We start from the raw sequence: 14012 nt of genomic DNA, 5'->3' as shown, positions 1-14012 counted from the left end.
TTTTTCATCTCTGTCTGTATGCTATGCCAAAGTGGTTCATAATTATGCTTATATAACTTCCCATTTGAAATTAAAATGTTAACTCCAAGATATTTGACTTTTTTAACTACCTCACATCCTAGCATCACTCCTAATTCTTCCTTTTGTTTAATATTCATATTTATAGCTAATGTTTTGGTTTTTCCTAAGTTTATTTTAAAGCCAGACACTTGACCATATTGATTAATCGTATTCATTAAAACCATACTGGATTCCTGCGGTTGTTCCAATATTATGACCAAATCATCCGCAAAAGCGCGGACTCTATATTCTTGCTGCCTAATCTTGATCCCTTTTAAGCCATCCAAGCCCCGTATTTTATTCAACAATACTTCCAAAGTTATAATAAACAATAATGGGGACAAAGGACAACCCTGTCTTGTACCTTTTCCAATTTGAATAGAGTCTGTTAAACTTCCATTGATTATGATTTGTGCTGTTTGCTGTTGGTATATTGCTTTAATTGACTGTAAAAAATTATCTCCTATCTGCATTTTTTGCAATATCTTCAGCAGAAATTGCCAGTTAACTCGATCAAAGGCCTTCTCAGCATCCAAAAATATAAACGCAGCAGGGATCTGGTTGTTCTTTCCCAAATATTCTAATGCATTAATAATTAATCTGACATTACTTTTCATCTGTCTCCCTTGTATAAAACCTGTTTGGTCCGTATGTATCAATTGTTGAATGACCAACATTAACCTATTTGCTAATATTTTAGTAAAAATTTTATAATCTACATTCAGTAATGAAATGGGTCTATAATTTTTGGGTTGAGTAGTATCTTGATCTTCTTTGGGTATCAAAGATATAAACGCTGTCTTCCAAGATGGAGGGACTTTACCTTCCGTTTGAATCCTATTAAATAATTCTCTAAGAGGTTCTACCATTTCTAACTGTAAGTTTTTATAGTAAACCGCTGTCAAGCCATCTGTACCTGGTGCTTTCCCTGGCTTTAATTGCTTAATTACCTGCAGGATTTCCCCCGAGGTTATTGGTTGATTCAATTTTTGCCTGTGTTCTTCTCTAACTGAAGGTATTTTCTCCTTGTCTAAATATTTGTCTATGTCTAAACCATTAATTTTATCCCCTTTATACAGTTCTGTAAAAAATTCCCAGAAAGCCTTTTGAATCTCTTCCTGTTGGAACACCTCCTTCCCTCTGTAAATCAATTTAGATATATTTCGAGTTTTCCTTTTTTTCCTAATCTGATAAGCTAACCATCTGCCAGGTTTGTTTGCATTACAAAAAGTATTGTGTTTTGCATATAATAAATTAGTAGCTACCTGGTCAGAGATCAACATGTCAAATTGAGATTTTAATATGTTAATAGTTTCCTTAACCTTTGTATCGTCTGGTTTCCTTGTTAACTCCAGCTCTTTTCTCTTAATTTCCTCTTCCAGTTCTGTTCGTTTTAACCCTTGCTTATTTCTATGTGTTTTATTTATATTCATCAAAACTCCTCTCATATACGCTTTGCTTGCATCCCATACAAATTCCATAGATGTACCCTTATTCATATTCAAAACAAAATATTCAGATAGTAATTTTTTACAATCATTAATATAGTTTTCATATCTAAATAAATTTTCATTCAGTCTCCAAAACCTTCTTGCCTGCACTACCCTTCCCAACTCCATCCAAACTGGGTTATGGTCCGAAAGGACTCTAGCTGCAATCTTTGTTTTCTTGACCCTAGAAAGCAAATCATTAGTGGTTAGAATAAAATCAATCCTTGAAAGGGATTGATGCCTGTCCGAGAAGAAAGTGAAGTCATATTCCTCTGCATTTCTTTCTCGCCAGATATCTCTCAATTCAAAATCATCCATAATGTCAAAGAAGGATTTGGGTAACTTTGCTCGCATCTTGGTATTTAGGCGGGAAATCTTCTTATCTCTCTTAGTGTCTATCACTCCATTCCAGTCACCCAATAGTATACAGGAACTATAGTCCCACTGTACTAATTTAGCATGAAGATTTCTATAGAATCTATCTTGCTGTTGATTGGGTGCATAAATTCCCAAAAGTAATGTCTTTTTCCCTTCTAAGATCAAGTCTAAAGCAATATATCTTCCGAAGGGATCTGCTTCTATTAATTCAGCTTTCATATCTTTTCTTAAGTATACAACTATACCATTCTTCTTTTCCATAGCAGAAGCTGCAAAATGTTGACCAAGTTTTGAGTTGATCAAATATTTTTGATCAGTTGACTTGATATGAGTTTCTTGCAAACAAATTACATCGTTCTTAAACTGTTTAAGATAATGAAATATTTTCTTCCTCTTCTGTGGAGAGTTCAGTCCGTTGACATTCCATGTTAAAATCTTAGTTGTCATCTTTGGTTGGTTGAAGCATTTTTAGAGCTTCCTGCACGGCCTGTTTAACCTTAGGTTTAGCTCCTCCCACTGCTTCCAGATTTGTTGTTGTAGTTCCTTGATCGATGGCCGATAATTGTTGATACTGTTGCTTCTTAGCTTGTTTCTCCATACGTCTAGTAGTCATGCGGCTAGGTCTTGGTTCCATAGCACCTTGCACTTCTAGAGAAGAGAGATGCTCCATCTTGTCTGGTGGTTGTGTAGTTTGCTGTCTATCCTGTCCTTCTTGTGGTCTTTCTCTAGGTCCAGATGGTGCAGGGTGTCCGGCCTTCAATATATTATAATAAAAATCTCGGGCTTTCCATACAGAGTTGAGGCGGTACCTTTGCTTATCAAATGTAAATATGATGCCGAATGGTGCATCCCATCTATACTGTATCTGACGGTTTCTGAGTTCTTCGACCAAAAAAGCGTAGTCTCTTCTGGCTCTTAACATTTGAGGTGGTATCTCTTTCAAAACAGCCAGGTCTTGACCGCCAATTTGAAGCTTAGTGTTATAAGACGCTTGCAGTACCATATTTCTGAACTCTCTTGTAGTAAAATATATAACGATGTCTCGAGGAAGCTGCTTCTGCTTTGCCAGCCAGGAGTTAACGCGGTAAGCTTTGTCAATTTGCCAGCCTTGGTTGGTCCCTGGTCTTCCCATCAGGCGGTCAAAAGCTTCCGATAGGATCTGTTTCAGGTTCTCCTGTTTCTCCTCACGCAGCCCCCTTACTCTTAATGCAAGCTCCATTTGTCGGTACTGTATCATAATAATTTCTTTTTCAGCATTTTCCACTTTTTGTTCCACCACCTCTGTTTTCAATGTCAAGTTAGCATTGGCATCATTAAGAACCTCTAGAGTATCTTCCACTCCAGAAATATGTTCTGTTAATACAGTTACAAGACTCAGCATGTCGTCTCTAATTTTATCAACCTTAGCCTCAAATTTCTCATACAACTCCTGTTTAAGTCCTTTTATTTCACTTTTAATTTCACTTTTAATTTCTTCTTTCATTTCTTTTATTTCCTCTTTTCTCTCCTCTCTATTATCTCTAAATTTATCTTCCATTTTAATTGTCTGTGCATTAAGAGCCTCGCTTAGATTACTCAGAAAAAATTCTTTCGTTAACACATCCCCAGCAGGGGGCGTAGGAAGCGGAGGCTGCAGCTTTGTGCCAGGCACTGAGGGTGTGCCCCTGGAAGTAGAGGGTGAAGACTTCAAGTTAATATTTGGTTTAGAGGCCATTTCAAAATTTGTCTGCCTGCAGTTAATAAAACTCTATCGCCTAAATATGCAGCTTTAAGTAAAGAGGCTTTTATTTTGAAGTTTAAGGCTTGGCAAAACTTTCAGTGAGTAAACATTGTAACAAGACCGTTCAACAGATTCATCACCATTTAACTTCCAAATAACAAAGTTAATGAAGGAGTAAAATTCTTCTATTGTGAAACCAAAACATTTGATAAGCTATCTCTTTTGTTTTGAATTCTTTTGAAGTCTTGTGAGGATTAGCAAAAAGTGTTCGTTATTACCGGAGAAACCAGCCTGCTCGGCGCCATTTTAAAAGCCTCTGAGTAAATAATTTTTCGGAGGAGAAAAAGAGAAGAAACTAAAATGTTGATAAGCAATTATTGTCCTCGCAGTAAACGGATTCAGCTCGTGATAAGATTAAATCAAACAAAACTTAGAGCAGAGTGGGAGAGACCTACTTTGTCCTGCACAAGGCAGTTTGAAGTTCCCAGCACGGACAGCCGTTCTGCCTTGGGCTCGCCCCCCTTTCCTTGCAAGCACAAAAGCTGCAAAAATCGAAGAGCATTTGCCAGCAAAACAGTTTCTTCTTTCCCTCTTGCCTGAAGGATTGATTCAGTATATTAATGGCATAATGTGATACTCGCTTTCTTCATTTCTGACTCACTCAAGATTTTCCAATCCATTTATGAAAAAGCTCCAGTGTCTCAGCCCTTGGGCTAATGAACTGGTACTCATGCATCTTTTGTGCCAATTGGAGTTTGAGTTCTCTGCTGTAAAAGATGCATCTAAAAATTATGCAGAGACATTCAGTTTGTTCTAAGTCAGTACTAAAGAGCTGAAAAAATTGCCTTGGCTGAATTTTCTTCCTCTGATCAGCTCATATAAGATACAACACATATCATATATATTTGTATATATTTTATATACACCTCAATGTAGAGAAACAATTTGTTCGGAGAACTAAAAGAGAAAAATATGATCAGGGATGAAAATCCCAAATTACAATTTTGTCAGGTACTGAGGATTTAATAGCTGCTAGCTGATGTAAGGTTGTAAGCTGTAAACTTAATCTAATACAATGAGGATGATTCAGCAATGCAGGTGTCTATATATAGATGGCCATTAGAGGGCATTTTTCTCTCTCATCATGTATCTCATTTCTCTCCTTGTGTCCATAGCTGAGTGGTAAGGGATTTATCTGCCATGTATATGTCTGTATATATGTATATATAATATAAACCACTATTAGTTGTCTAAGGGCTCTGTGTGCTGTGTTTTGCTCCTGTGTTTATAGCAATAGCAATAGCAATAGCAGTAGACTTATATACCGCTTCATAGGCCTTTCAGGCCTCTCTAAGCGGTTTACAGAGAGTCAGCATATTGCCCCCAACAATCTGGGTCCTCATTTTACCCACCTCGGAAGGATGGAAGGCTGAGTCAACCCTGAGCCGGTGAGATTTGAACCGCTGACCTGCTGATCTAGCAGTAGCCTGCAGTGCTGCATTTAACCACTGCGCCACCTTGGCTCTTTATCTCATAACAATAGTCATGCTGCCAAAACTCTGACAAATTTGAAACCATTGTTTGTTGTTGGTTTAGAAAGCCTAGCTTAATTATCATTTGTTCTTCGCTTGCATCTAGAAGCCTGTCTTATTATTTTGTCAGGAACAATGGCAGAAAAGTTCAACCTTTGGTTGAATAAGCTGCCATTATTTTTCTTTTCTTGAGGTAATAAGGTTTTAAATTCTGGGTTTTTTTCCCCTACAGATGCTGTGATTGCCTAAGATGTTGTGGAAGAAGAGACCCCAGGCCTCGAACCGTCTGGCTTGGCCATCCCGAAAAGAGGGATCAGAGATATCCACGCAATGTCGTCAACAACCAGAAGTACAACTTCTTTACTTTTCTACCAGGAGTAAGTATGATTATAGGCATTGCTTAGAATCTACAACAAAAACCAGAACAGCATATATGGCATGTTGTGTTGTGACACCATTATGTAATGGGCACCAGTCACATGACACCTCTAATGAAAATCAATAATCATGCTATTTGAACAAGGACATCATGACCTATGTGATTCATTTCCCCCCACAGATGCCTCTGTATACCCATGATGGCGAACCTATGGCACGCATGCCATAGGTAGCACACAGGCATGTGCTCCATCGCCAGCCGCTCTTGCAGGTTCTATTGTGCACATGCATGCCAGCCAGCTGGTCTGGTGCACTTGTGCGCCGGCCAGCTGCTCTCTTCTAGGTTCCGGTGTGTGCATGTACACCGGCCAGCTGGTCTTTGAAGACCAGCTAGCCGGCACACAAGCACGCACCGGAACCCGGAAGAAACCAGCTGGCCAGCACACATGCATGTGCCAGAACTTGGAAGAAACCAGCTGGCCATCGCGCATGTGTGCAACAAAACCCAGAAGAGCAGCTGGCCACTGTGCGCATGTGCAGCGGCCAGTTGCTCTCTTCCGGGTTCCTGCGTATGTGGTACCAAAAAGGTTAACCATCAGTGCTGTAAGTGATATGCAACAAACCAAAATAGAAGTGGTTTTCTTTTTAAAAAATCTTCCATTTTTTTTCAGGAGAGGAATTATTTAGTTATTCATGAACAGGATTTCTCCTGCCCCAGTTGTTATAATAGCACCATCACTGCAAAGGTTTTACGAAAAGAGTTCCTCCCTGAGATTTCCCTCAGGATTTAATGGAAATATGAGGAGGCCATATTATTATTTTTTAGTATTTTTTTAGTATTTTATTGTCACTTATAGGCCGCCCTTTTCCCTGAGGGGACTCAGGGCGGCTTACAACTCATGGGAAGGGGGTGCAAGACAAAACGTAAAATAATATGTGAGTACAAATAAAAATAGCAATAAAACACAACATTCATTCAACATTCGGGTGGGGTGTATGAAGATCTTATCCCCAGGCCTGGCGGGATAGCCAGATCTTAAGGGCTGTGCAGAAGCTCTGGACTGTGGTGAGGGTGCGAATCTCTACGGGGAGATCGTTCCAAAGGGTCGGAGCTGCTACTGAGAAGGCTCTCCTCCGCGTAGTCGCCAGTCGGCACTGACTGGCGGATGGAACTTGGAGGAGGCCCACTCTGTGCGATCTGATGGGACGAAGGGAGGTAATCGGCAGAAGGTGGTCTCTCAAGTATTCAGATCCACTACCATGAAGGGCTTTATGGGTGGTAAGTAGCACCTTGAAGCGCACCCGGAGATCAACAGGTAGCCAGCGCAGCTCGTGGAGGATGGGTGTTATGTGGGCGTACCGAGGTGCGCCCACTATCACTCGCGCGGCCGCATTCTGGACTAGCTGAAGTCGCCGGATGCTCTTCAAGGGTAGCCCCATGTAGAGCACATTGCAGTATTCCAGCCTAGAGATCACAAGGGCTCGAGTGACTGTTGTGAGAGCCTCCCGGTTCAGTAGGGTCGCAACTGGCGTACCAGGCGAACCTGGGCAAATGCCCCCCTGGTCACAGCCGACAGATGGTGGTCAAAAGTCAGCTGTGGGTCCAGGAGGACTCCCAAGTTGCGAACCCTATCTGAGGGGTGTAGAATTTGACCCCCCAGCCTGAGCGATGGAACACTGGCCAAATTATTGGGAGGGAAACACAACAGCCATTCGGTCTTGTCCGGGTTGAGTATTAGTATTTAGTATTTTAGTATTTATTATGCATTTATAGGCCGCCCTTTTCCCTGAGGGGACTCAGGGCGGCTTACAATAAGTACCAGTTTGTTAGCTCTCATCCAGTTCTTAACGGCCTCAAGACCCTGGTTCATCACGTCCACCGCTTCATTGAGTTGGCACGGGGCGGACAGATACAACTGCGTATCGTCCGCGTATTGATGGTATTTTATCCCGTGCCTCCGAATGATCTCGCCCAGCGGTTTCATGTATATGTTAAATAGTAGGGGGGATAAGACCGAACCCTGCGGCACCCCACAAGTTAGGGGCCTCAGGGACGATCTCTGCCCCCCAACCAACACCGACTGCGACCTGTCCGAGAAGTAGGAGGAGAACCACCGCAGAACAGTGCCTCCCACTCCCACCTCCCGCAGTCGTCGCAGAAGGATACCATGGTCGATGGTATTAAAAGCCGCCAAGAGGTCAAGGAGAACCAGGATGGACGCATGGCCTCCATCCCTGGCTCTCCAGAGATCATCAGTCAATGCGACCAAAGCGGTTTCTGTGCTGTAACCAGGTCTGAAGCCGGACTGGAAGGGGTCAAGATAACTTGCTTCCTCCAAGGTCCGTTGGAGCTGGAAGGCCACCACCTTCTCAACAACCTTCCCAAGAAAGGGGAGGTTGGAGACTGGACGGTAGTTGTTAAGAACGGCTGGATCCAAAGATGGTTTCTTCAGGAGGGGTCTCACCACCACCGCTTTAAGTGCGGCGGGGAAGTGCCCCTCCCGAAGGGAGGCGGTTACAACCGCCTGGATCCAGCCTCGTGTCACCTCACTGCTGTTGGCAACCAGCCAGGAGGGACACGGGTCCAGTATACAGGTGGAGGCACTCACAGCTAACTCACATATTATAACCTCCCACATTGCCATTAAATCCTGCTAAATGAAGGCAAGAATGCCTCACCCAATGAACAATTATCTTAAATCATCTATTTTGGAATACATTTCTAAAGTAAATTAATTCTCACCTAATGTGCCTTCCCAATACTAGTGCAAAAGTAGGTTAGAATGAGGATTTATGATTACTGAACTGATTGTAACTGCTACAGGCAGTCCTTGGCTAACAAGCATTCATTTAGTGACTGTTCAAAGTTACAAAAGCACTGAATAAAGTGATTTATAGCGAGTCCTCGCAATTCTGACCATTGCACTATGGTCACATGATCAAAATTCAGGCGCTTGGCATCTGACATATATTCATGACAGTTGCAGTCCCTCAGGATCAGGTAATCGCCATTTGCTCTCTTTCCACTTGGTTTCCAACAAGCAAAAGTTTGATTCATTTAATAACTGCAATGATTCACTTAACAACTGCAGTGATTCTCTTAACATCTGTGGCAAAAAGGTCATAAAACCAGGCGCAAGTTACTTAACTGCTTTGTTTAACAACAGAAATTCTGGTTCCAATCATGGTTGTAAATTGAGGATATATATATATATATATTCTGCCTAGATGAAAGTATTTGGTGTGTATGCATGTGTGTTTTACTGTCTAACTTTTTCCTTTTAAGAATCCTTTTAGATTAACAAGTTTTTGTGGATTGCTGCTCTTATGTTGGTTAAGTTCCTTGTCAATATTTCCTTGTCACTTACTTGGTCTTCTCCCCACTCTGTTTCTAGGTCCTGTTCAACCAATTCAAATATTTCTTCAATCTCTACTTTTTATTTCTTGCCTGTTCTCAATTTGTTCCTGAAATGAGGCTTGGTGCACTTTACACATATTGGGTTCCACTGGTAGGTAATATCAGGTTTATTTATCCAAGAAAAGTTTCAGTGTTTGAATACAAGATGTCCTTTGTTAACCTTATCTCTGAGATCCAAGTAATGCTGAAACTTAAAATGGTTTTTGTTAGCTTATTTTATGAAGCCTGCCCTTTATGTCTTTGGGAATTGTAGATGCTTGGTCTAACTTTTAAAATTGATTTAATAAAGGTTCGCTATTCAGAAATAAAACCTTGAGTGGTACAGGAAAATGAAATACACAGGGAGACACTTGATCAGGGGAGTAATTTATCCCATAACTTAATCATTCCAAGAGTTCAGTTAAAGAGATTCCCCTGGGTTAACTCGCTTAAAAAGTAGGTGGTCATGGAAGCATTTTTGTAATTGTCTTTGGAACAATGGACTAAACACTGAACAAATACTCACAAAGTAGATAGTCTTTAGGTTTGTTTGTTTTTATTTTTCAAGATCCTTCCAAAGGTTAAACTATATCTTGACCAATTTGGAAATTAAGGAAAAACATGCTGACCTGCACAGTTCTAACTGGTTTTGCTTGTTCTTCCCACCAGCAGCCTGTGTCTAACAAACCACAAATAGTTTAATTGTTTATTTAATACAAGGAAGTGCTTTGGTGTTTTGTTTTGTTTGCATCAGCAGCCACACTTGGATTTTGAACAGTGTGTTAATGTCTGGTTTCCAAAGAGAAAATTGATAGGGCCAGAAGTAAAGCTACCGTATTTAGCTTTAGTATAAGTATAAGACGCACCAAGAGGCAAAAAAATTTTAAAAGGTTTTTGCACTCTGCAAACCTCCCAAAAACGGCCTGTTTATCTCCCCCAAAAAGGCATGAGTAGCCTTTATGGTGCTTGCAGAGTGCTCCTGGGGGGGGGCACCCCCTCCAAAAAACGAGCCCAAAACAGCCCATTTTTTGCAAAAACGAGCCCATTTTGGTCAAAAAAATTCCTTGCATAGCCTTTAGGAGGCTTATAGAGTACTCCTGGGGGCAAAATTGAGAAAAAATGGCCCATTTTCCACTCATTTCTGCCCTCTCCAGCCCCCAGGAGCTCTCTGAAAGCCTTCTACAGGCTCTCCATGGCCACTTTGGTGAAGGGGCAGTTCTTCAGGAGGCAAAAAATGCTACATTCAGTGTATAAGATGCACCCAGATTTTCAGCCTTTTTTTTTTTTGAGGGAAAAAGGTGTCTTATACTCTGAAAAATGCGGTAAATTTCATTTCATTTGATTTTAATATATGTTGCAGTAAATTAAATTTGGTACAGATGTGTTTTATTATTGGCTCAACTAATTGTCAGAAGAAAACTATAGTTATAAGAGTTGGATGAAGAGAAGGACAAAAACAAAAATGCAATGAAGTTAATAAAGTGATAAATAATAACAATCCGGTTATTGTTTAACTGGTTATGTCACCTTTAAAAAATTATAATGACTAATGCTTTTTAGAGATCTCCGGAAGCCACACAAGATTATCAATTTGGTAGCTGTGATTCCGTATGCCTTTAGGGATTTTAACTTCTTTCAATTATAGTTCTCCCCAATAAACAATTTAGCAAATCAGGGCTTAGGATAATGTGATTGGATAATTCAAGGCTGTTATTTTTTTACTTTAAGATAGCAAATGGAACACCAAATTTTCTCTTCCTCCCAAAGCCGATCTGTATTTCTTTTCATGAAGCAAAAACTACTTTTGGGGGTATTGGTGGGGGGGACTTGAGATGTAGAAAGCAACACAGAGGAATAGGTTAAATTTCCTCTTTTCTTCTACCCCATTCCCAGTTGTAGTTATTCTGATTAAGCCTTTGTTTCTTTTGAAAAGAAAAAAAAGTATTGAGAGATAGCTATCTCCAATGCCTAGGCTTAAATTTAGAATTTAACAAAGCAAGCCACTTCATAATGTAGCATGATTGCTAGAAACTTTACCCCTTTTTAATGGTAGCTTGTATTCTTAGTATGTCTTCATTTTATATGGTATGGAATACAAATCTGGCTGCACTACTGTATGATGTTTGCTGTAGAAATTAGTTTGTATTTTTTTACAAGGCTTGCTTCAAACCTGTAGCTCATTGTAATTTGTTCAGATCACACAAACCATTAGAATTCAGCATGTGAGCTGCCAGAGTTATAAATAATAGACTTTTTGTTCATTGTAGACTGCTGAAACAGCCCTTTTGGAGTCAAATAACAACTTGAGAGGAATCAGTGAGGCAGAATAAATGGGATAGTTTTAATGATTATTTGGAATCCCAATTTTTACATGCATAGATTTCTTTTTCCTATATAGTACACATAAACCTTATAAACTGGTTTTTGAGGTAGCATTTTAGAGTAATGATTGATATATATTTTAAGCACCAAATTTAAATGCTATCATAATGGGAGTAAAATAGTATGATAATTGAATGCTACTTATCTACTTAGAAGAAAGCCTCATTAGTTATTGGGACTTGCTGTCAGTAAGTATTTACCCTGACTTATTTTTAATGGAAGGAACAATGATGTAGCAAATCAGGGCTTGTGATGATATGATCGTATAATTCAAGGCTGTTATTTTTTTTACTTTAAAATAGCAAATGGAACACCAATTTTTTCCCATTCTCCCAAAGTAAATCTATGTTTCTTCCCATGGGGCTAAAACAAGCTTTGGGGAAGAGAAATTTTGAGGGAATTAAAAATACAATAAATAAAATACAGGATTTGAGTTTAGGTAAATGTAAAAAGGGTTGTTTTATTTCTCCAAAGGATATTGCCATTCTTTCAAATAAGGCTTAATAACCCTGAATTCCTTTGGACTTGCTTTATACAATATACTAATGATTTCCAAATTTGGGAGAGCTGAAATCAGTCCCCTGTATCATTTGCATTTCTTTGTAATGGCAAGCCTTGAAGGCATATAGTAATATAATTCTGAATTAATGTTCATGGAAGCTATGCAAAGGAGTGGAAGATTCCTAGTTCCAGATTCCTAGAAATTAGTACAGCAGATTGAGTTCCTTTGGACAGCTTAATTACATTTACAAAACAAATTATTTCCTTTCCATGATTCAGGTAAGAAGAACCTACATCGAGAATATTCTTACACAGATATATAATCCCAGTCTGGAAACATATTTTTAAATATTTAAAGTATGTCTTAAAAAAGAGAGAAAAACTATGAAAGAAAATGCTTTCAGACTTAGAAGTTGAATTTTAGTCAATGATATTTCTGCCCTCCTCCCTTTCAAAAGGATGAGACCTGTAATTTCACTCACTTAAAAGAAAGTCCTGTGTGTGGGGTGTGTGTGGAATATTTCTAAGAAAAGCACTATAGAATAGTTGGTTGCATGGGGTGGAGACTCATTAATTTTCAGCCTTTTGCTCAGGAGTGCACATGCTATGAAATCATTATGAATGTGATTTAGGTGTCTTTAAAAAATCAACAAAAGCATCACCAATAACAAGAATCTAAAACATTACTTTGATGAGCAGGTTTATGGTAATTTGTGAGCACTAAGCAAGATGATGGTATAGGTCCATGATGGCGAACCTATGGCATATGTGCCACAGGTGGCATGCAGAGCCCTCTCTGAGGGCAAATGAGCCGTCGACCTAGCTCAGCTTTCCCACGCATGTATGTGCACATCCCACCAGCCAGCTGATTTTTGGGTTTCTTTCATGCATGCACGGGGGGGGGAGTGCGGGGGGTGCTGTGCCTCCCCTCCGCATCCTGTTTTTGGTCCCAGGACGCTGCAGGGAAGCCTACTAGGGCCAAAACAGGACACAGAGGGGCATCTGCGCATGCGTGGGGTAGCAGGGGGAACACACACGCATTGCATTATTTCGGTACACGACAAAAAGGTTAGCCATCACTGGTATAGGTTATCAGAATTATAGAAGTCTGGTTATGTAGCAAACCAAAGCATCTTTGGGTAATGATATGAGTGGCATATAAATTTAATAAATAAATGTATTTCTTCCTATGAATATCAGTTGTTGGGATCACAAATGAAAAGGTATTTCCTTCTTATTGAATGGGTTTTATTTGTCTTATTTCATTTAAATTGTTCATCATTGAATATTTCAAAAATAAATACGATAAAAATATTTAAAATATAATCAATACAATATATTTGAAGTGCACAGAGGCATTGGTTTGACCATTGTCAGGAACAGAGTGGAGAGATGGATACAAGCTTGGTTTGATCCAAAAGTATTCATGTTATCTAGAAAGTAAAAGAAAAGAAAAAGCCATCTCAGATATATTGTAGCAACATAGAAGTTGAATATTTGCAGCTTGGTGAACATTGTAGCAATGTGGCTTTAGTAGCGTTTTGTACTAGCAGTGCTTATTTCTTCTACTTTTTATATCTAGTCATGTAATATAGAATGCAGAATAACAGAATTAGAAGGGATCTTGGAGGTCTTCTAGTCCAGCCCCCTGCTCAAGCTGAACACCCTATACCATTTCAAACAAAGTGCTGTCCAATCTCTTTTTGAAAACATCCAGTGATTGAATACTCATAACTTTTGGAGGCAAGCCATTCCACTGATTAATTGTTCTCGCTGGCAAGAAATTTGTCCTTAATTCTCTCCCTTTGAGAAGCTTCCATCCATTACTTTTGTCCTGCCCTCAGGTGTTTTGGAGAACAGGTTAACCCTTTCTTCTCTGTGACAGCACCTCAAATATTGGAAGACAGCTACCGTATCATGTCACTCCTAGGTCCGCTACATATACCTAGTCCCCTCAATCATTCATCGTATGGTTTTATATCATACTAGCTGATAACCCAGTGTTGCCCGGAACAAACCTCCTTTGCCAGAGGGAGCCCCCTTGTGGAGTACTGTAAAGCCATTACCATGGTAACTCCACTGTGCTGTACAGTACAATCCATTTTAAGGCACCACAGACTGTATCTTAGCAGAACTTGAATCCAAAATGCACATTATCACTGTCAAAAGTACTG

General features: G+C 39.7%; 1 protein-coding gene across 1 annotated transcript in view; it reads left to right on the top strand.

Moving 5' to 3' along the window:
• Positions 1 to 14012, top strand: part of ATP9A (ATPase phospholipid transporting 9A) — a 111126-nt gene that overhangs the window by 26710 nt on the left and 70404 nt on the right. Inside the window, exons 2-3 of the mRNA XM_087720468.1 lie at positions 5413 to 5557; positions 8954 to 9067. Of these exons, the coding sequence (XP_087576594.1) occupies positions 5413 to 5557; positions 8954 to 9067 (259 nt within the window). The remainder of the gene's footprint in view (positions 1 to 5412; positions 5558 to 8953; positions 9068 to 14012) is intronic.

The sequence above is a fragment of the Thamnophis sirtalis genome, unplaced genomic scaffold, assembly GCF_051295495.1.
Source record: "Thamnophis sirtalis isolate CommonGarterSnake01/CBP01778 unplaced genomic scaffold, rThaSir2_p1.2 scaffold_7, whole genome shotgun sequence".
In the NCBI taxonomy this organism is placed as follows: Eukaryota; Metazoa; Chordata; class Lepidosauria; order Squamata; family Natricidae; genus Thamnophis; species Thamnophis sirtalis.
The sequence above is the reverse complement of the archived record's forward strand: the minus strand, read 5'-3'. Positions and strand labels throughout refer to the sequence as shown.